The 23,886-nt window shown below is 41.7% G+C and overlaps 1 protein-coding gene across 1 annotated transcript in view; it reads right to left on the bottom strand.

The window, feature by feature from the left end:
* Positions 1 to 5,306: 5,306 nt before the first annotated feature.
* LOC138306636 (serine-rich adhesin for platelets-like) overlaps positions 5,307 to 23,886 on the bottom strand; it is a 39,791-nt gene continuing 21,211 nt past the window's right edge. The window contains exon 3 of the mRNA XM_069247077.1: positions 5,307 to 22,975. Coding sequence (XP_069103178.1) covers positions 5,307 to 22,975 — 17,669 coding nt within the window. The remainder of the gene's footprint in view (positions 22,976 to 23,886) is intronic.

Here is a 23,886-nt window from a genome sequence, read left to right as displayed (position 1 = left end):
TCCGAATTTATAGATAACAAACTTTCCTTTTTTATACAACGAAATATTGTCATTTCAATACCGAATACTAAAATCCAGTTTTTGTTCAGCTAGACAATAGGATACACTGGGAAAGCAATATAAATGAACAATATTTACAACACACAAATCGGATAATTTTCAGTGGCGGTTAAAGCTTTACCAGGATATAAAGTTGGACTTTTTAACTGACATCACATCTTCCGTTCTGCCGTGTGATTTCTCTGGTACAAATAAACGCATCATACAGCGTTTACCTGACGTTTGCAGAAGGGAGGTTATTTGTACAGAAATTGTATCAGACTTAGATAGACCACGACTGAGGGACCTATATCGGTTAAAATCATAAATCATAACTCAAACCTATACAGAAGTGTAAGTATATGTTCCTGACAAAAATGACATGTACATGTATATGTACTTAATCGATAAGTTGATGAATGAATTAATTCTAGTTTTATTCTCTTCATACTCTTGATTTATTATACCTTTGCTGCTATTTCACAATATAAAGAGTAGAGAATAAAAATGCTGTTAAAATCTGCTCGTTTAAATCCGCTTTTTACGAGGTAAAAATGAGCTGTTACCTGCATTCAATTTTTTTCGGACTTTTGCTTAATCATGAATTCGATTTGATAACGCATTGTATTGACTTCATTCGTAACCTCTCTGCCTGTATATTAACTTCCATCGCAAAACACAATGTGCTTAGGTGATCCAGGTTTGACGCTGCATCCAGGGGATCACACTTCAGTTAATCCCATATATCCATGAAAACGTAACTTTCAACGAAAGCATAGGTATACGCGTACAGTGTCGTAGGAAGATGAAACGTAATGGCACGGGGGGTGGAGGAGGTGGCAAAGGTCCTCAATATTTCGTAACACCCCCCCCCCCTCGCGCGCCCCGCACCCACAGGAGATACTATATCATTACACATAGTCATTGTACACATCTATAGACAGTGGCGTCGCTAACAGAAAATTAATTTGGTGTTTAGGGGGTCCGAGGGTCTCCACCGGGAAAATATTTGACTATTTAGAATGGCTGAGATGAGTTTTACGATGCATTTTGTTGAATTTGCGAGCGCCTTAGGCGCGAGATTTTCGTGTTTGGGGGGGTCCGAGGGTTTCCCCCGGGAAATAAATTACGATTTAGAATGGGTGAGATGATTTTTACGGTGTATTGTGTTGAATTTGCGGTGAGATTTTTTTTTTTTTTTTTTTTTTTTGGGGGGGGGGGTCTCCCCAGGGAATTTTTTTTTTACGATTTTGTATTTTGATGATTTTTAAGCGTTCTTAACATGGTAATTTTTCGATTTAAAGTTGCCTGCATTTATAAATGATAAGTGTGAGTGTCGTCTTACCATTATGCAACCTAGCTCGATCAGAACATACCGGATTCACACCATCGGCACATTGTTGTGTAACTCAAAATGATAATTAACTGAGTGCCCTCCTGCCCCCGCTTCCTACGCCCCTAGGCCTGGTGTACATGTATGTGTGGGACAATCCTCGCTTGTGGGACAAAATGGCAGCCGAGTAGCCGACTAAGATGACTGAAGTGCAGATAATTATTTGATTGGTCGATTGATCAGTTTGATTGACAGGTCGGATCTATGTATTTGTTTACATATACAAGCAACATGGCTATTTCTCTCATAACGATTCAATAACTGTATATTATACTGTGTTTATCTCATTATGGGTGTTTTTTCAGAAGAACTATTACATAAATACTCGTTTAAACATAGAAAACATGTATTTGATTCTCCCACACATTATAAGAGGAATCATCAGGCCAATATTGTAAGGTTTTTAAAGACGCTCCACAGCCGACAGAGCATTAACGATACTCATCATTTGAACAATAATTAGTGTTTAATCGTGTTTATGTATGTGTAATGGACACAAAAAATGATATAAAATAATTCATTTTTCTTTTCGTGTAATGCTTTCTAGTATTATTAGTATCAGTGTATAATGATAGCACAACACGTGCGGTGATTCTATTGTTACGGAAATAGTCGATGGCGTAGCAACGTGGGGTCATGACCCCACTTTTGGTGGGAACATTCCACGTAGGACATAGTGCCACGGATTTTTTTTTCGGGACGCAATTAATTATTTTGAATAGTTATACCTTTACTTGTAAGTGAAATAAGAAGCACAAACTTTTAAATGGTGGTAAGGGGTTGAGTAAGTAACTATCATTGAAGAAAAATACAAATCCGTCTATCCCTACTTTTTGATAGAGTGAATAATACGATCTGTCATAGATGGAGCATCTTTATATAAAGTAGATATTTTGAGTTAAGACATTACATGAAACTATTGAATAAAACCTTAACAGAGTGCTGAAGAAAGAATAAAAACATGTCAAAATTTTCGCTCAGCTTTGACAAATATAACTTTAAGACTGCTAGAGTTATCCTTCTTTAATTGCTTTCGATCAATACCCACTTCCTAACAAGAGCAGCTCCCTTCCTTCGTCTTGCAGTCTGTAACGATACTACACTATATTCTCGTTGTAATTTGGTAAATCTGGAACCAAAAATCGAGTTACTACAGTGGAATGTTGGGTATTTGGAAAGCATTCCTCTATATACACGAGCCCTGTCAGGTTGTTAACGAGACAAGGCCTAGTTTCATCAGTATTTTAAGTTATCCATTACCTCAAAATTCTCCATAGATAAGCATTACAGTACAGTTGGTCAACAGATTGATTTCCCTTAACTTAAACAATACTTTGAAATAGAGACTTTTCAGTAAGAAAACAATCCTTAAAATTAAGAAATGACACGAGTCTTAACATCAGAAAATATTTAAACGAAATTCTTCGAAATTTGTATACATGTGTGTTGTAGGGATAATTTTTATCCCAATGTTGGTCATCGGCAGACCAATCAGTCCATTTTACCACTGATACTTGTGGCAAGTTTATCAATACATAATTGCTTATATCTAAATAATCTTATATTTCTGTCTGCTAATCTAGCGTATTTGAATATATATAAAGCAGAGTTTTCAGTTTACATTCTAAATTAACAATAACTGTCCTGAATAAAAATTAAGGTGCTTATAGTAACTGTGAGATTTTTTTTCAGATTCTTCCTTGTTGCTTAATGAACTTGTGAAAAAATCAGGGAAACGACGTCGTGCGACAACCCTAAAAACCATATATTTTAAAACACGGAATTCCATTGTTGAATGAGATATTTTGACAAATATGTGACTTTTTTATAATGAATTCAAACATCTTTTATAGTTTCTAAACTCTTATTTATCAAATCCAATTTAGGTGTACCATTTTGGGTACTCGCACCTTCTAAAACACAGTGCTGGACCGGGCATGCTTCAAAACTCCCTATTCATAAATACATGTAATGCTAGCAGTAAACAAATCATGAAATTAGAATTGCAGACATCTATTTGTTGAATGTTCAAAGAAAAACCTGGGTTCGAGCATACGTTAGAAAATTTTAACAATTATCTTCAAAAAGTGTACCAATTTATGCAGCGTCACGATATACAGCTTACGTGTACAAGAACAAATAAAGGAGGGGGACAATTACCAAATTCTTTGGCAATTAGTTTGAGTTAAGACCAAAAATAATGGCGTGAAAGTATTACTCAGCAATTAAGAATGTAAGAGTTGTCATTCTTTAACTGTTTTCGACCAATACCCAATTTGTAACAAGAGTTGTCTGTCTTCCTTCGGTTTATAACGATAATATAATGGAAGTATACTTAAGGAATGATTTTTATTGTTTGTTGTTTACTGGTGTGTAAACTTCATTTTTTGTACAGATATTTTAAATGACGCGCGTTAGCGCGTCATGTTGAAATATCTGTACAAAAAATGCAGTTTACACACCAGTAAACAACAAACAATAACAATCATTCCTTATATTTACATTTCGACCGACCATTTTATTAATAATTAAGTGTTCAAATAGATAAAACTCTGTTTTTTCAATGGTATACGATTGTGGGAACAGCCGGTCAATTGATGGAATCCCGGAACAGCTGCCTTCAATTTGGCGGGAAATGTTGTCAAATTCAGAGAGTACACAAAATATAGTTACACATTAACTTTATATTTTTTCATCCCATTTATACAATATTTGCTTAATATTTCATTTGCTGATATATAATTAAAGATTAACATTACATTCATACATGCAGTATATTGAATATTTTTCATACAGATACAATAGGCATAATCGGATGCGCATTCACACTACTTGCGGAAGTCAGTGTTATGGTGTGTGTATTCTTGCGCGGCAACCACTGCGTTTACGCAAGTGTAAACGATTTCGGAGTTGGTAAGGTTATATAGCAAAGAGAAAACGGAAATGTAAATATCTAACAATAACATGTGTTGTTTTGTTTTAAAGACATTTTTTTTTAATCTATCTTTATGTTCTAAAATACCCTAAATCACACAACGACTGTGTTTCGTGTATTAGAAAATTTACAAAAACACTTTATATGGAAAATAAATCATTTTAATGTAATAATATATGAAATATATATGTACATGTAGACATGTTAGTCAGAGTATATAATGTAAGAGGACAAAGTTAAAGGCATCTCTGGCATCAACTGTCTATAATAATATTAATGTTCGAATTTCCTCAAACACAAAATGCAACCTACACGACGAAAGGAAGGCAGCAGAAAAATTACAAAATGAAAAGTTTATGTGTCGTCTATCAAAAGTTCTCTTCTGTCCTTCATCGAACGCACATAACCTTCACGAAATAAGACGATATAACATGTTTATGATCCGTCTATCAAAAGTATATATTTTCTGTCTTTAATTGAACACACAACATGACTTTCACGAAATAAGGCCATATAAAATGTTCTTGACTCGTCTATTTTACACCTTCAATGTAGCAGACAACACACTATCTGATATTATCAGAGTTATTTTGTTATAGTAATATTTACAATCGCGCTGATATAAACAATGTAGTGATAATGGAAATTGTCCTTATTTCGAACATGTTAGCTCGTTTCAAACGTGACCAGATGGAGGCATAACTTCAATATCTTAGTTTCGCTGTCCTATCGTTCCGACACATACTGTTACGAAGCTTATGGTCATGTCGTTTTGGGCTCTAAATGACTTGAATAGTCGACGTCTCATTACACACATTTAACATTAACTAATCACAATAATATGTACTAGTATAATTTGATTTACGGCACCACTATAGGTACGAATGTCTTTTAATCGCAACAATAATAGGATGACATTTAAAGGCGTTGTAACGTCACTCAAGTCACATACGAACATTTACACGTGCTAGGATGGCATTTAACGTTCCCACTCATGGAACATTCAGTCTCGCACCAGGCCACCATGCCTGCTACCATCTCGAACGCGCCTCTGCCCCTACACACCATTTTCCTTCCAGTCGATGTCATTACTCCAGAGGATTTCTGATCTGTTATTACTGACGATGACGAGCCTACAAGCCGCGAGCCACTACTCGATCCACGTGAAGACGAACTTAGGACATTACTCCCGCTGAAGCCACTGTTGCTCCCGCCGAAGCCGTTACTTCTCCCACTAAAGCCGGTACTACTCCCGCTAAACCTATTACTCCCGCTGAAACCACTGTTACTCCCGCTCAACCCATTACTACTCCCGCTGAATCCGTTACTACTTCCACTGAAGCCGTTACTAAATCCAGTCTGTAGACCTGGGGATGTTTGGGTATTTCCTAAAGAATTGGTTGTCCTAATCGTCTTTGTCGTTCGCACAGAATTAACAGAATTAGAATTAGAGGTTCCCAAAGGAACAGCGGTACTGACGAATGTTCTTAGCGAATTAGTGTTCTGAAGTGGACTTAGAGTCTGGATTGTACCCGAAGATTGAAGTACTCTATTTCCGGTATTAAACAATCCATTTCCACCGGAAATGCCACCAATCTGCTGCAAGTATCTCATTGTAGGGGTGCAACTGCACTCACATTTAGCACTTCTACACATGCGGCGGTCGATGAGACAACTATTTATACACCAAAGATTAGACCCAATGGTGTTACTGAATTCACCTTTAGCGCCGCACATCAGACTTTGACCTGGACAAACAGACTGCGACTCCTGACCGGAAATGACCGTCGTGGAAGATGTTGTGAACCGGAAGCTGCTAGAGTCCAGACCTGCACTTGCTAGCGTGCCTCCCTTATGGAATGCAGCAGACCCTGGGACGCTATTTGTTCTAGTAGTAACAGTCGTTGTAGAACTGCTCCTACCCCCGGAGTTTCCGCCTCCAGTCTGTCGAGTAGTGGTCGTTGTTGTGGTTCCACCGACAGTTTCCTGTTTTGTAGTTTCTGTTAGTTTGTTGTTGCCAACTGTTAACACGTTTGTTTTAGTACCACCGGAGTTTTTGTTTGCTCCACTGAAGCCTTCCGCAGAATTCCAACTACCCCAAGCACTGGACTCCATTCCATTGCCTCTAGTAGTTTTACTACCACTGCTACTACTTGCAGTTTGTTGATTGACGGCATCAACCTTAGCCTTATTGATATCTGACAGCAACGAGTTCACCACATTTCTGACACTTTCAGATCTAGATGAAAGGCTAGCGCCGCTGATCTTGCTACCAGATCCAGATTGTCCTATCACACTTCCGCGGTGACCTTGGGCCGGGATTCCGGGACTGTTTGTCATCAGTGCTGTCATTAGAGAATTCACCCCGGACGTAATCGGGGGAAGGGTTGATTTTGTGAATCTGGATACAGTCTCTGAGGTTCTTACGACTGGAGATGGCGTCATAGTCTTGGTATATATTGAAGGAATGTTTGTTGTCATTCTTCCATTTAAGATACTTTCAAGTCGTTTCCTTTCGGCTGCAGATCTTGCTGCGCTGTTAAAGTTGTTGGTTGTTCTATGGGTTGTTACAAGTGATTTTACGGACCTTGGAGAATCAAGAGTCACAGCAGTAGATGCTGGATTTCGTCCAGACAGAAGTGTATTCGAGGTCCCAGCATCAGTAACACTTTTCAGGATGCTGTTTATATCGGCCGTGTTTCCTCGTAAGACGCCAATCTTTGCAAGAGTTCGGGCGTTAGATAGTAGCTGTCGACGGCTAATGAAATCCCTCAATAAGTCCGAGTTTGCACTTCCTATTGTATTATCTAGCCAGCTAGACCGTGAAGATGATGGCGATGACGTTTTAGTAATCTGGGTATTAATTTTCGATATTTTTTCAATATTTGACTGTTTTGATGCAGTTCCTGGATTATTATATATGTTATTTACATTATTGCTGCCGGAAGACGGATTGGAAGACGAAGAAGAGAAGGACGAAGATGAAGTGGAGGGTGAAGATGATCGGGTAGATGTTTTCTGAGTTTTTACCAATATGTGGTGTACTGGATCGGGAATCAGGAAACTATGTGGAGGAGGTGGCAGGTTTACAAATGGATCTGGCTCTGATGTCCTGGACGAAATGGTCCTTGTAACCACCCGACGGTCACCAGGTTGCGAGTCGCGCAGACTATTGCCTTGCACAGAATTCCATGCATTCGAAATAGGACCAGTAACTGGAAGGACATTGTTTCTTACAACCACATTGTCACTCGAGGAAATCTTTTGATTCACATTTGATGGATAAGACAGAGTGTTTCCGACTCCATTATTCAAACTGTTAGATGATCCAAAATTGGCATCGAGATATTTTAAAGTGTTACTTGGGAGAGATTCCTTTTGTGAGCTAGATTTAATTGTTTGACTTGTGAATGATGTCTTTATACTAGTCGCATCCGTACTTCCAGTGCTCCCGCCAAGCCTGTTTTTATCTTTAACCTGAGAACCAATTCCTTTCACGGTCTTTGTAATGATCTGGCCCGAAGACTTGCTCGCTGTTTCCCCATGCAATTGGCCTACGTCCATTTTACCTAGTGAACTATCAGAAATTCTACCCGATATAACTTCTGCTAATCGCGAATTACTTCCACCTGTGAATCCTAAGTTTCCAGATGTATCCACCTTTGCTCTCCCACTTGCCTGATTGCTAAGCTCCGATGATATCGACGTTTTTGAGAAGTGACTTGTTGTTTCACTTGGTGATGTACCTACTGCTGATTTACCTGTGATCTGATTTCCGAATTCTGTCAATGTTGAACCGCCGATTAGTTGATTTCCAATTTCTGCTTGTTTTGATTCGCCAATCGTTTGTGCTCTTGTTTCTGTCACAGCTGATTTTGTATTAAAATGACTCTCACCTCCAACTAATCCCCCCATGTCATGTCTTCCACTTTCTGTAATTGTTGATCCGCTGAAACCATTTCCATATTCTGTTTTTGACGTTCCACCTATTCCATGAATTATAGTTTCGCTATGAATTTTGCCTCCTGTTTTGCCGTTTGTTGTTCCGCCTGTTAATTGTCTTAAGGATTCCGTGATGGTTGATCCTCCCATAGATTTACTGTCGGTACCACCAAGACTCTGGCCTCCGAATTCCAGTTGTTTTGATCCACCTAATATACGATTTACAGATTCCGCAATCGATGATCTGTCTGTAAAATGAACTCCCGCTTCCGTCAATGTCGGGTCTCCCGAGGTATCACCACGATATTCTGTACGCGTTGATGTGCCTGTAATATGATTTCCTGTTCCCATCTGTGTTGACCCCGTGTTTGACAGACTTCCAGTTCCTGTTAATTCTGATCCTCCCACTTTGGTGTTAGAAAGCTGTCCAACGCCTATGATAGATCCAGACGGAACCGTTTCCAGCATACTAGTGTGTATATCACCGCCAGCTACAGTCTGATATCCGTTACTATTGTGACCGGGCATTAACGATCCACCGGCAGGACCAGTACTCATTGTTTTCGTTGATACGGTTTTGGATGATGTAAATGAGTTGTCTCGTGGTACAAACTCTAACATATTGGTGTTCATATCTGCGTTTCCACCTGCATTTCCAGTAAAGAAAGTATGGTCCTGCATCAGAGCATTACCGTTGGCCAATGTGTCATGAACTGTTACGCCAAGACCAGAAGACGTTTGTGAGTCAACAGTATTCAGAGTACCACTGTTTCCAGTCGCACTAATTTTGCGTGTCTCTATTAATACTTTTGTTGAACCACTGTGTGTCTGTGCTCCTCCCTGGGTTGTACCCCCTGTCAGTATTGATTCGCTGTGCGGTGGACTCTCTGTATTTGTCCATACTGAGCCAGTATGTAGCACGTTTGATCCAGTATGTTGCTGATTGAGGGGTTTTACTACTACCGAATGTGCGGTTTCACTGGGTTGTTGACTGCTGCTTTCTACCACCAGTGAGCCCTTCGTATCTACAAGAGGCGCACTCACTGGCTGCAAAATACCACTATCTTGCACACTTGCAGATTCGACCAAGATTGAACCGGTACCAGCACCTCCGGCTACATTACTTGATCGCTCTGTATAAGTAACAGCGCCGAGGGACTCTGGTGATTGCACTGTTTCAACATTGGAGGTTGTAGAATGTATAGTTTTAGTTGACGTCTTCCCTCCTCCCACATTTTCTTGATTTCTTCCTGTATTAACATAAGATGGTTCACCAGCACTTCCAATTTTCGATTTTGTTGACGACAACTCCCGAGAGTGTATATTATTCAGTTCATGTTCGTTACCGGACAAAAGGGTGTTCACTCCAGCATTAATTTCTTCCAACATTAAATTTGATAGTCCAGCTTGACCACCGATGACGGAACCAGTATTCCCTGATGTAGATACACCTAAAGCTCTATCTACTAATGCCGATCCCGTGTTTAACCCATAATCTAGAGAATTAATTTCTTTTTGCGTTTCTAGAAGAGTATCCACTACTGATCTCAAAGATGTCTCTGGTCCACCAGGCAACATGCTGTTTCCTTCATTACCTGTATTTTCGAAAGCGACGAATCCGCTACCCTGTGACATATCATGCTTAACGTTACCTGTGGTAGTCGACTCCAAAATGCCCATAGAATCAGTAACTGCACCACCCAAGGTGCCATGCTTGTGAAGGACGAAATTGTTCTGCTCCGATACCGAGGCTGTATTAACATTTCCTGCACTGCTCTCCACATTGAAACTAGACGGGGTTGTGTCCAAAGTTGTTGATCCTAAGGTTATTTGAGAAGTACTTTGATGACTTTCTGTAGTTGAGGTCAGTGGATTTGCATGTTCTTGCGTAGTGCTTGTTACTGAGACATAAGTAGTTTTACCGGTTTCACCAGATCGTGCTATACTGCTTCCAGAAATGACAGGCGACTCTCCTGGAGACAGACTGCTGCCAGATGATGTTGATTCGAAAGTTGTGACAGAATTAGATGACATCCCATTGCTGCCGACAGTCCCGAAATCTACAGTGTCAGTCGGTTTGGATCTGTCGGAGCCTGAAGACATGGATGAATGGAACCTGTTAAGAGTCGCCAACGAAACAGCGTTAACCTTTCCGTTAGTCGTGTTGGAAGGAAGGGAATCATAAACAAAAGTACCCGCATCATGCCCAGTAACTGGCAAATTACTTCGTTCAGCGTTCGTTGTCGAATATTCAATTATCGATGATGTCTGCGTACCAGAGCTTTGCAAATTGCCTGTGTCAAAATGTCCCTGTGCTGACTGGTCTATAACAGTAGGCACATGTCCTTCAGTTGCCAATGTGTAGGATGTTTCGTGTATTTGAGTGTTAGCAGAGGAATGTTTAGAATCTGAGGCACCACTACCGTGGCTACCAGATACGGTATTTTGGTCGATGCCTGTATTTGAGTTCTGACCACGTAAGCTTTGAGTAGTGACAGTCTCAACCACAGATCCGGATGATCCTCCGGTGTAACCAACGGGATCAATTACTGTTTGATCTCCAGTAGAGTGTATTCTTGCTGTATCAGTGATCAAGGTACCAGTATCAGTATGGACATTGGTGTCTGCGGAAGTGTTTTCTAACACGCTGTTTCCCGCACTACCAGCCGACGACATCAAACTACTAAGTTGAAGAAGTTGACTTTTGTTCATTAATCCACTTATAATACGCAGGAACGACATAAGTCTGGAGCGTGCGATGGCTTTGTCACTGCTTATAATGGAGTCGAGGACAGGAAGTAAGTCGGTCCGACCAGACCGCGTGATTAGCTGTCTGATCAGCGTGTAAATAGTCACTGCATCATGGTCACTCATTTGTATCGTTTCTGAGGCTGCACCTGTCGTATGATCTGTGAAAGGTTCGGTGGGATAGTTAGTAGTCTCTGATTGAACTCTTTGCGACTCGGACGTGACCTGTGTTTGACTACTTCCCGTGTGTTTAGGCTGACCTTTATTTGAACCGATGGCAACTGTTTCAGTTTGAACTGACTGCAGGGTATTTCCTAAATCGACGGGTGCAGAATGACCATTCCTTAATTGCTCGTCTACACCGGGAATTCTGTAATGATGAAGATTAATCTGAGGTGTTGCTTCCCCTGTACTACTTACGCTGGACAAATGTGTTTGATGATGTGTATTTAATCCTCCGGACTGAATGGCTTGTGTGCCAGTTGCGTCAGGATTATTGTTGGGAGGTTTGGCCGTTTCAAACTGATTACTTGATACTCCTGTTTCAACAAATCCATGAACATTTCCGGCATTACCGAATTCACCTGCCAGCGTCCCGTGGCCTTCAACGTGAGTTATTTCCGAATGACTCAACCTTGGATTTAAGGTATTATCAATCGATCCACTACTTCCAAATGTGTTCTTGAGAGTACTTGTTGACTCAACTGTATTGAAGTGTGTCGTTTGGCCACCTGGTAGTTCGGTGTTTGTATCATAGCCGTGTTGACCTACAGTATTCTGGAATGGACTTTCTGTCGGCACGCCAGTGCCAGATTCCCCAGTGGTACTGCGAACCTCGGTCAACGCATTAAGAGAGGCAATATCAACGACCTGTCTTTGTGGGTTATCTGATACTGGTAAAATATCAGACCCGTAATCGACACCCGACCGTGTATTTGTAACAGATGAAGACGTTGTTTTTCCTCCCTCTACATTGACATTCCTCTCGCTGGTAGTTAAACCGTCGGTATATGTCACGGCTGTATCTACACCACTTACATCCCTATTAGCATTTTGACTGTAACCAGACGTCATGACGTTTTCATGCTGTGCTGTGTCTACTGGTCTGACTTCAACATTGTTCCCTGAGGACAGTTCGGTCTGGTATTGAGATACGTCTGCATGGCCTGGATCGACTCCCTTCGGTGACGTCATGGCATGTTCATAGTGTGATGAATCTATAGGTTCTGTCCTAACAGTGTTACTAGACACCACGACACTGTGACGGTTTGTTGACCCTGTCGTGCTGCTACCCTGACCTGATTCCAAACTGCTTGTGTGTTTAGATGAATCTACGAGACCGGCATCATGGCCTGTGGTACTTCCGTGTTGAGAGGTTGTCTGTGAGAATTCTGTACCTGCTCTGTTGATAGATTCTGTGTGGTACTGGTTAGACTCTACAGGGCCCGATTCAGTTCCCTGCACCGATGTGACGATTGTTTGTTGATATGTAGAATCAGTGTTACCGGCACCAAGGTTAGCAGAATCAAGTCCTGTCTGGAAACCTGATTGATCGGCAAGTCCACTTTGTTGGTATGTTGAATCGCCGAGGCCTTGTGTCGTAGACGTTGAACTATGGACCCTTGTTGTGTGTGTGTTTTCGGTAGACCAAGTATGTGGGCTCGAGTTCTCGTTATTCGGAAAGTTATGGGAATCAGCGAGATTGGCGTTAAGATGGGAAGTCTCTACATTATTATTTGAAATATGAGAGGATGTTGAACTTGGATCATGGACAGATGCTCCATCGTGTGTTTCAGTTATGCTTATTCCATGGAGTGCCTCACCTGTGCCTATACCCTGAGTAGAGTGTGCGCTATCAGAAGTAGTGCCGTCGGTAACTGTATCATAATTTTGCGCACTCGAGGACTGAACAGTAGTGTAACCATCTATTACAGTTGAAGCTGTCCCTACACCGGCTATTTCTGTATTCATGTGTGTGTCGCTCGCTGTTGCATCGTGGTACTCTATATTGTTAGGTTGATCAGGAGGTACGTAGTCAGACTGTGATCCCGTATTAGAAGTCAGGTGTAAATCGGCTGTTTCGACATTCGTATTAGAGCCACGTGAGGATCCTTGAAACTCTACAAAGGTTTGTTGATTTGCAAACGAATGATCACCTGGTAATCCATTATTTATGTCCATTGTCAAATCGGCGTTACCAGCGTTTACATCGGCATGTGTTTGTTGATTAGAAGATGATTGATCGAAAGACGAATCTGTAGTCGTATCAATATATTGTTCAGTCGTACGTTGATCCGTGAACTCTCGTTTACCTGAGTTAATAGTCGTTTGAGATCCAGAAGTACCGGTCTCCATACCGACGCTAGAACCGCCACTGCTTACACTATGATAATCAACGACAGCATGCTGATTTGTAGATAGTTGGTCTATCGTACTACCGGCGTCTATATTATTATAGTATGCAGTCTTGGTGTGAATATTTGCCGTTGTTCCAAGATCTCTAACCAACGGGTATTCGGTTGTTTCCGCAATGCCATGTGTATTTATGTTGTTGTTTAAGTGATATTCTGATGATTTGGTTTTTAGGCTCACATCAACTGTGCCGGTGTTGGTGTTGCCATGGTGATCAGTCGGGTAAACATCCCGAGAACTTACAAAAGCATCATGAGATGTATTCAATTGATTGACACCTGTATTATGGCCTGTTGCTTGATCGGGTGTCTCCATTACGCTACGAACCTCTGTCAGGGCTTCTAGTGACGTCATGTCAACTTTGTGTTGCTTTCCTTGACTGCTTGTCACCACAGGTTCATTGTAATTGATATGGTTGTCTCTGATTGCGCCCATACCAGCTAGAGGGTTGGGTGAAGATTGCATATCAAGCGAAGTCGTTGAGTGATACTCCCCGCCTCTATGTACATTATACATATTATCTACAGTACTACCCGTAGTTTCAGTCAGATCACTACCAGACGAGATGCTCTTAGTTGTGCCCATATGCTGATTCGTGTCTGCAGTACTCTGTAGTTCAGATAAAGCTATCAATTTCGTCATATCGGAGTTGATATATTTACCGCGGTGTAACAGTGCTCCGGATGTAGTCGGCTGATTCAAGTCGGGTGGGTTGGCCATATCCAGAGGTTCCTGAACAAAGCTGGGTACATCCAAAATTCTAACTACTTGTGTCGACACCTTGCCCGATTCCCCTTTCGTAACATTTGCAGTATTTTCAACTGTTGTTTTATCAGCTGAAGCTGATGTGCTAGTTTCATGAAAACCATACACGTTATCTGACCGACTGGTACTGTCTGCGCTGCTGAAGTGCTGTGAAGTTGAACTTGATTGTTCGAAACCGAAACTTGATTTTGTGAAGCTGGATGTTGGTACTGTTGGCTGCACTGTAACGTATTCTGGTAGTGTACCATCACTAACTGGAGGGCTGGTATTTCCAGAAGAAACATAAGACGTAGATTGGTGAGAAGATGAATGTTGCCATCCACTTTGACCTGAGTTCATAGTCGGAGTGACATCGGGAATGTTGACCTTCTGTGTGTGGCCGGTTGACGAGGAGATGTGTGTTACTGTCGTTACCACATTACCCGTGTGATGAGTTGCAGAATCGTTAGGTCTGATGTCAGTTGAAATGGACTGGTGGCTTGCTGAGTTTGAAATGACGATTTTGTTTTCTTTATCCCTGATCATATGTCCATCAGGGCTCAATGTTGCATCAACCCTCACATTAGCGGTCACGCTTCCGTTGACGACATTGCTCAAGTCAGGTCCAAGATTAAGCGCTCCTGCTTCACCTGCTGTGTGAGAAACTTCATGATTCTTGATGATGATATTTTCCTCGTGTAACCCGGATATCTTTCCATCGGATTGAAGGTTGGTCCTAGGTTCTTTGTTATTTAGTATGTAGCTGTTTTCTATAAGATGATTTGCCGCGCCAGACCTATCAACATTTCCTGATATTTCATTGTTCGATAGGACATTGTACCCTGTATTTATATCCGATACTGGTGTGCCAGATTCGCCAACGTTACTGGATATTACATTATTTGATGTGATGCTATTTCCAGAAAACGATTCCGATACCATAGTTCCGGATTCGCCAGTATTTCCATCTATACCTTGGTATTCCGTTGACATGCCATCAATAGGTTGTATATCTGCTACGCCACTGCTTGCTACATTCTGTGTTCCGCTGCTTCTGGACCAGTTGATATCAAGACTGCTTGGGCTTTGGATAGACTTATTTTCACCAGCCATAGTCCCATGTAAGGCCGTTGGGACTGGTGGTATAAACTCGGATGCCGCGTCTTGTCCACCGACGACAGTAGTGACATATGATTCTCGGAAGGTTGTGGATGTATTTGGATCACCACTACTGACATGAGAAATAGAAGTTTTTGTTTCATTGCGAGTAATGGTAGATACATCTGGATTGTGATATTGGTCACCTCCTGTATGTGAGGCCATCCATTCCGTTGTATTCATCAACGTACTCTGACCGTGTGTAGACTCTGTCATTGTTGAACCACCTGTACTATATCCTTGGTCTGATGTTGATAAGTCTTGATGACTTGATGACACATCTGGAGTTGTATAAGACGAGGATTGCTCGTATTTCACAGAGTGTGTAACGGTTCCTGCCGTTTCAGAACCATTAGTCTGATTCTGTCTACTATAGGTTACAGAAGAACTGTCCGTTGTTTTTCCACCAGTAGAAATATCAAAGTTTTGTCCCATATTTGTACCAACAGACATTTCTGCGTTTTTGCCGATATCGGCAGCAGTCATATGGTCTATATTGTGTGTGTCTATAACAGTATCCGAACTTTGCCCCGTGATATCGCCAGAAGTGTATCCCGTTGTTTCTACATATCCAGGACCAGATTTTATATCAGGTCCCAGATTGATATCAGCTGGGTGATCCATAATATGAACAGAGGATGTACTAGACGAATAATCTACCCTTCCGTTCATTGTATTTGAACCAGATATTTGGTCAACTGATTTCCCGGATTTTGCTTCATAAATGCTTCCTTGTTGTTCCGTATTCACGCTAGAAGTATGATCGACCGTTGTTCCAGTACTCTCGGTGTATAAATTATCTGCTGTGTGTCCGGTACCGGCGTTAGCGGAATGATCCGTTCCCGGATGTGTTCCAGTATCAGAAACGTAATCGGTCTGTTGTCCCACGGTTGTAGTTAACGTTTGGTCGATATTTTGTCCAGTGCTGACAGTAGCCATTTGATCTGTCCTATGTTCCAGATTTGTGTCAGAAGTATGTCCATAGGATTGATCTATAGCGGCGTTGCCAGCTGTGTATGACGGATTTTGATCAATATTCGAAACAGATTCTCCCGTAATGGAGCTAGATGAGTATTCAATCCTCTGCCCATTGTTGTTACCTGACGTGTGAACAGGACCATGTGTCAGTTCAACATTTCTAGATTCAGTACGATGATCTATGACTTGAGCTGTATCAGAACCGGTATGGTGATCCTGTATAAGCCCGATATTGGAGACAGGCAAGAGATCGGATGAAGTCCCGGTAGTAACACTTGACAGGTAGTCCATCTGTTGTCCTCCGATATCGCCGGATGTCTGGCCAGTTATTTGTACGGTATCGGAACCTAATCTATGATGTTGACCTTGATCTATACCTGTGTCTGACGTATACGTTTGACCTGTTGTTTGTTCCATTTTTACGCTCGTTGAATAGTCCATTATTCCCCCTCCCTTACTCGACCTGGTAGTAAGATCTGTTGACGGATCTGTATAAGAGTTAACGCCATGTACCTCTGATTGCCCGGCGCCTGAGGCCGACGTGTACTCCGTCCTATGACCAATACCATCGCCAGAGGTGTGATCTAGTGCCTGTGCACCAACAACTTGATCATGTGTTTGTCCCATTTTATCTCCAGACTGACGAGATGACGAATGTCCGGAAATAGAACTAGAGGAATATTCCACACTCGTACTCTGTCCTGTAGAACCATCTGGAATATAACCTCTATCCAGTCCCCGGTCGGTATTCCCAGCTACAGTTGTATACGTTTTTGTCAGTACAGTATTAGAGTCAGGGCCACGAGTCCCTGTCTGCTCTGCATTAAAAACCGACGAATGTTCTAACGTTTGTCCGGTATTAGGGTTTGATGAGTAATCTACCATTCCATCTACTGACGGGTAGTCTGTCGAATGTCTGGTAATGGAGGTAGATGAGTACGTTATAGTCCCTCCTACATTGGTACCAGCCGTACCGGTATGTCCCAGATTGTCTCCAACATTCCCGTATGCACTGTTACTATCTATCACTTCCATATTATTGGATCCGACTCCATGATTTTGTGTTTGTGCGACAGATATACGTTCTATTGCATGTTCTGTGTTTAAAGTATGATCTATTGTTTGTCCCATGCCAGTGGTATGATCCATCGTTCCCATGCCTGAGGTATGATCCATCGTTTGTCCCAATCCAGCGATATGATCCATCGTTTGTCCCATGCCAGCGGTATGATCCATCGTTTGTCCCATGCCAGCGGTATGATCCATCGTTTGTCCCATGCTAGCGGTATGATCCATCGTTTGTCCCATGCCAGCGGTATGATCCATCGTTTGTCCCATGCCAGTGGTATGATCCATCGTTTGTCCCATGCCAGTGGTATGATCCATCATTTGTCCCATGCCAGTGGTATGATCCATCGTTTGTCCCATGCCAGTGGTATGAACCATCGTTTGTCCCATTCCTGAGGTATAATCCATCGTTTGTCCCATGCCAGCAGTATGATCCATCGTTTGTCCCATGCCAGTGGTATGATCCATCGTTTGTCCGATGCCAGTGGTATGATCCATCGTTTGTCCCATGTCAGTGGTATGATCCATCGTTTGTCCCATGCCAGCGGTATGATCCATCATTTGTCCCATGCCAGTGGTATGATCCATCGTTTGTCCCATATTAGCGGAATGATCCATTGTTTGTTCCGTACCGGCAGAGTGATCCATATTTTGTCTTGTGCTGGCGGTATGATCCGTATTTTGTCCCTTACTACTGGTATGATCCGTATTGTGTTGCCTATTGAAGGTATGATCCATTGTTTGCCCCATATTAGCGGTTTGACTCATTGTTTGTCCTGCACTGACTGCATGATCGATTGTTTGTCCCGTACTAGTAGTATAATCTATATTTTGTCCTGGTCTGCTAGTATGATCCGTATTGTGTCCCATAATGACGGTATGATCCATTGTTTGTCCCATGTTGGAAGTATGAGCCGTATTTTGTCCCATATTAGCAGAATGATCCATCGTTTGTTCCATGCCAGCGGTATGATCCATCGTTTGTTTCATACTTTCATTGTACGTATGATCAATCGTATGATCTGAAACCTTGCCAATACTGACGTCTCGTGTATAATCTAACGGCTGTACTGTATGAGCGCCATGAGATAAATCTTGCTGTCCGCCTTCACTACTCACAGAAGTATGAATCACCGTGTTTGTTGTACCAGAGATAAATCCACCATCCATCGCCTGCCCAGTACCGGATCCTGTGCTGTGATCCACAGCCATTTTCCCAGATGACTGGTTAATAATCTCTCCCGTACTGGTACTATGATCTATGTTTTGCCCCGTGTTCGTATTATATGTTTGACCCAGTGACTGTCCTGAATGTGTTAATGAGGTTTGATATGTTGAATGGTCCGCCCCAGTGTTACTCATTGCCTGAATTTCACTGGTACCAACGTTTCCATCCCCAAAAGAAGATTGTCCACTCATGACACCAGAATCATGACTGCTCCTTTGTGTTCCTGATTCGGAATATTCGTTATTGGATGACGATAATGTTGTATAGCTGCTACTTGGCCCCTGTTGTACTGCCGGAGTTGTCGACCCCTGACCGTTATATGATGTAGACGTAGTACTACTCTTTGTGACGTCTCCAGTAGACCAAGTATTATCAGCACCACCGGGAACTGGCTCTCCACCAGATCCACTGCCTACATAGTTATTTTGATTGCTTGTATGAGTATTGTACATGACTTGACTAGTAACTGTGTTTTGCCCGGTTAAGTCCTGTCCTTCTGCTCCAGCGTTAGTATCGGTATTATCACCATTGTTTGCTTGAGAGTCATATGTAACTCTAGTCACTGATGTTTGTCCTTCTATATTCGATCCTTCCAGACCAGCATTCATATGAGCATTCTTACTAAACTCACTAGTTCCAGAATTTAATAAGACATCATTAGTTGGTATTCCGTTAACATTGTCCTGAAGATCAGACATGAGACTATCTGGAACAGGAGGAATAAAACCTGTGTCAAAGGATGACGATGCGGGATGACTTTCAGACACAACAGCGTTGTGTGTTCCTTGTCCTTCTGTTAGACTCTGGTCGCTATATGTTGACCCGCTTTGCGATAACATAACATTCTGTCTGGAAACATGTTCACCTGTGTTACCAGATGTGTATTCAACGCCGACTCCCTGACTATCCACTGCACTACCGTGATTAATAACTTCTGTTTCGCCAGCAGGCTGATAATCTGAACTAGTTGTCGTGGTAGTAATATCACTCTGTCCAATCGTCAGGCCATTCATGCCAGCGTTTGACATAAATCCTCCGACTGAGACTCCGTTAGGATCATGAATGTTTTCCTGTGCATTTCCTGCGGTACTAGACACTTTGTGGTCAGCTAAGACTAAGGCGTCTTTTGAGAAATCTCCCAGCATAGCTACACCGTCACCAGATATACCGTCTCCAGTGACTGGATTATTATTTCGCATCGTCGAAATACCGGATGAGACTGTGCTGTGGGATGTCGAAGAGATATATCCTGTTTCTGTATTCAAAGTTGGCCCTAAGGACTCTGATTGCGTATGCATATCTCCGTTCATTTGTCCTACTGGTTCATATCCAGCTTGGTGGTCAACTGGAGTAGGGTAATTTTCAATCACACCAGACACTGCACCGATAGTTTCTCCATCTGTGTTGTCTAATTTTGATGTAGAGTGAGTGGTTGTCACAATTGAATGGTTCAGCGTAGTATTATCAGACGTCGTTGGTTCCGCATTACTTCCAAAATTCATTTCACTTGAAAATCTCTCCATAGTAGGTATGTTATATGTGATCCCGTTTAGATCTCTTTGACTAGACACCTCACTTGTTGTCATTCCTTTACTACCAACACCCGCTTCATGGTGTGAAGCAGATGATGAACTACTTGATGACGACTCGCCGACTTCACCATTAATATGGTCGGTGCTAACGGTCCCAGCAGACATTGCCTCCCCCTCATGAACATTAAGGGAGTTAGTGTTAACCGTCCTAGCCTCAGCGAACGATGCTACATCTCTACTAGGTCCTTCATTTACTGCGAGTGTAATCCCAGATGGTGGTTCAGTTACTGCATTTTGGTTATAAACCCCTGCATCGGTTGCATAAGCAGTGTCAGTGTAAATTGTAGTCTCATTCTCTCCTCCAATACGTAATACATTAACGGTTCCCGTTCTGTTGTTCATAGCCTCTTGTGACCTCCCTGGACCCTCGTTTACTGACAGTGTAATTGCCGGGGTCTCGGTGACTGTACTTTCACTATAAACCACAGCATCTGTCGAGTACAATGTATCACTGGTATTAGAAGTACCATTCTCTCCCCTTACATGTAACACATTCGTACTACTTGTTCTGTTATTGATTGGTTCCTGTGTCCTGTCCAGCCCTTCATTCATAGAAATCGTATATTCGGGTGCTGCTGATGTCAGGTACACATCTGTTCCACTGCCTGTTCCAGAACTCGCTGATGACAATACGTCAACATTGCTTGTTTCCGAAACAGATGATGCAAATGAGCTTGAGCTGTGTTCTGCGTTAGAAATCTTGTGTAAAGATGTTTCACTCGGAATGGTTTCTACATTATCCTTGTGAATTATGCTTGCCTCACTGTTTTTTGTATTTGTAGCCTCGGAAGCAAGATTGAAGACCGACTTACCGGCACCAACATCCACGTCACCAGTCGTTACTTGGTGCCCTGCAAATTGAGATGAGCTAGTATTAGGAGCGTAACCACCTGTTGCTTGGTCGGCCGAATGCCGAACTGATTCAGAGTTGCTCTGGATTTTACTGGTTAACACTTCGCCAGTTGAATATTGAATTGGTTCATAACTTTGTGTATAACCAGTTGAGGATAAAAACTGTGTTGATCCAGAGCTCTGATTAAAATCAGTTGACGCTTGGTCGGTTGAATGTTGACTTGACCCTGAGTTCTGAGTATAACTTGTTGACGCTTGACCGGTTGAATGTTGACTAGTAGACGCTTGACCGGTTGAATGTTGACTTGGGTTAGGACTTTGTGTATAACCAGCTGACGCTTTGCTGGATGTGTAGTGAGTTGACCACGCTTGTTGATTAGCTTCGGGGCTCATATGTGCTAATTGTCCATTAGAACCAAAACCCTGATCCTGTGTTTGTCCCAGACTAGATGTATATGTTGCTTGCCCTGTGTTGGCGTTAGATGAATAATCCATGCCTTGACTAAAACTACTCCCAGACACACCACTTGCGTGGTCGGTCTGTCCCATATTATTGCTAGAGAAACTACTCGGACCTGGTGTTGACCCAGCTTCAGTTCTATAACTTGAGATAACAAAAGTATTAGACGTGACAACAGGATCCTGCGTTTGTCCGGCATTCATGGTAGACATATGATCTGATGATTGACTCATATGAGCGTTTGACGAATATATTACACTTTCTCCAGTCGAACCAGCTGCTGTAGTATGACTCTGTCCCTGTGCGATATTTTGGTCTGGTATTGTTTCGACAATATTTGTAGATTGACCGGTATTTGATGTCGACGAATGCTCAGTTTTCTGTCTATAGCTACTGCCAGACGTGTGTTCCATGGCGTGACCAGTCGAGTCGCTTGCGTGTGGGTTTGTGGACACAGACGAATAATGGAAAAGAGTCCCCGTGTCCGGGTTGTGAGTTGGGGTGTTTTCAGGAGTGAAATGGTAAACGCCCTTCCCTGTTTCTTTAAATGTCTGAGATGACTGCGTTGTCGGGAATACGTTGTTGACACTTAGACCTGAAGGTTGTGAACCCGACATTGCCCCATGTTTATGCCCAGTTCCTGAGCTTACAGACAGATCTGCCTGACTTTCAGTTGATCTGCCAGATATGTCACCGCTAAAAAATAAATTCCCTGTTTTCCCTTGTGTAGTAGGCCGTGTGGGCTGGTATTCTGAGAGGGACTCCTCTGTTTTATAATCTATCTTGCCAAGGTTTGCTGCATTATCTGCATTATTCGATGAGGTATAAAAGGAGCTAACTTTCGAGTTCGTATAACGGTATGTATGCGTGTTTCCAGTCTGTTTGCCTGTATTTGTGTTGGCAGACTGTCCCGACTTGGTGCTGTCGGTCATGTTCCCAGTCGATGACACGAAAGCATGGGTGGAATAACTTGCTGACACTCCGTTATATGATGGTGTATCGCCTGTTGCATTGGCTGAGGATGAGTTATCAGCAGACACCTCAGTATATATCGTTTCATTCGATGAAGTGACGTTATTGGGTGAGGAGGTATAGGCCGACCAGTTGACAGTTGACGAGGTGACACCTGATGACATCTCGGAACCGGCTGCAGCTGTTCCCGAGTAATAGACATTTCCATTAGAGGACGATGCTGTACTAGACGCTAGGTCAGAGTAGGTATTCCCAGTCGTCATTTCAGTGTTAAAAGAGCTACCTAGTGGTATGTCAGTTGGTAGTGTCATAGTTTCACCCAGCCCTCTATTTAGTATAGTGGTATCAACAGACTGTCGTTTCCTGCGGTTAAGAACTTTTATGCTGTTTGTGTCCCGTAGAGGATCCAGAATCGCCACATCGGCACAGCCGACATGCATGTAGGTACCATCATCTGAAAATACAAAGGAAAATATTACTTCTCATCATCATATAAAACATTTTACAGACGATTTACTTTCCTATTATAGTCTACAATTCTAAAGTTTTATTCGCGTACAATAAATAACTAGGCGAAGTAGGTATTAAGTAACATGACTATCACACAAATTGTCAAATGATAAAGCCATATTTTCATGCGCGTGACTAGGTAAAATATAATTTACAAATGCTTAGGGACAAATTTGCTGTAACTTTATTCTAATATAAAATGATTTATATTTTATAGCATTTTATTATACGAGTTTTCATAAATTAAATCTATCTCCATATATTACGATTATATTTGCAAATAAAGGCACGATTACCTATACAACAAACAAAAAAGAATAATAGTTAGGATTTAAAAAATCGTTATTTTTGACGTTTCCTTTGATAAATACTATATAGTTAACCCTGGTCAGGATAAAAATCATTATTTTGTCGTTTTGTTTGGTAAATACTATACGGATCGTCATTTTGTCGTTTTGTTTTGTAAATACTATACAATCTATCCCGGATAGGATTAAAAAAAACTTTATTTTGTCGTTTTGTTTGATAAATACTATAAAGTTAACCCCGGATAGGATTTAAAAATCATTATTTTGTCTTTTGTTTGGTAAATACTATACAATCTATCCCGGATAGGATTAAAAAAACGTTATTTTGCCGTTTTGTTTAATAAATACTAAAAAGTCAACCCCGGATAGGATTAAAAAATCGTTATTTTACCGTTTTGTTTGATAAATACTAAAAAGTCAACCCCGGATAGGATTAAAAAATCGTTATTTTACCGTTTTGTTTGATAAATACTAAAAAGTCAACCCCGGATAGGATTTTAAAAAATCGTTATTTTGCCGTTTTGTTTGATAAATACTAAAAAGTCAA

This window comes from Argopecten irradians, chromosome 13 (genome assembly GCF_041381155.1).
Source record: "Argopecten irradians isolate NY chromosome 13, Ai_NY, whole genome shotgun sequence".
NCBI classification, from domain to species: Eukaryota; Metazoa; Mollusca; class Bivalvia; order Pectinida; family Pectinidae; genus Argopecten; species Argopecten irradians.
This window is presented reverse-complemented; position numbering and strand designations above follow the sequence as displayed.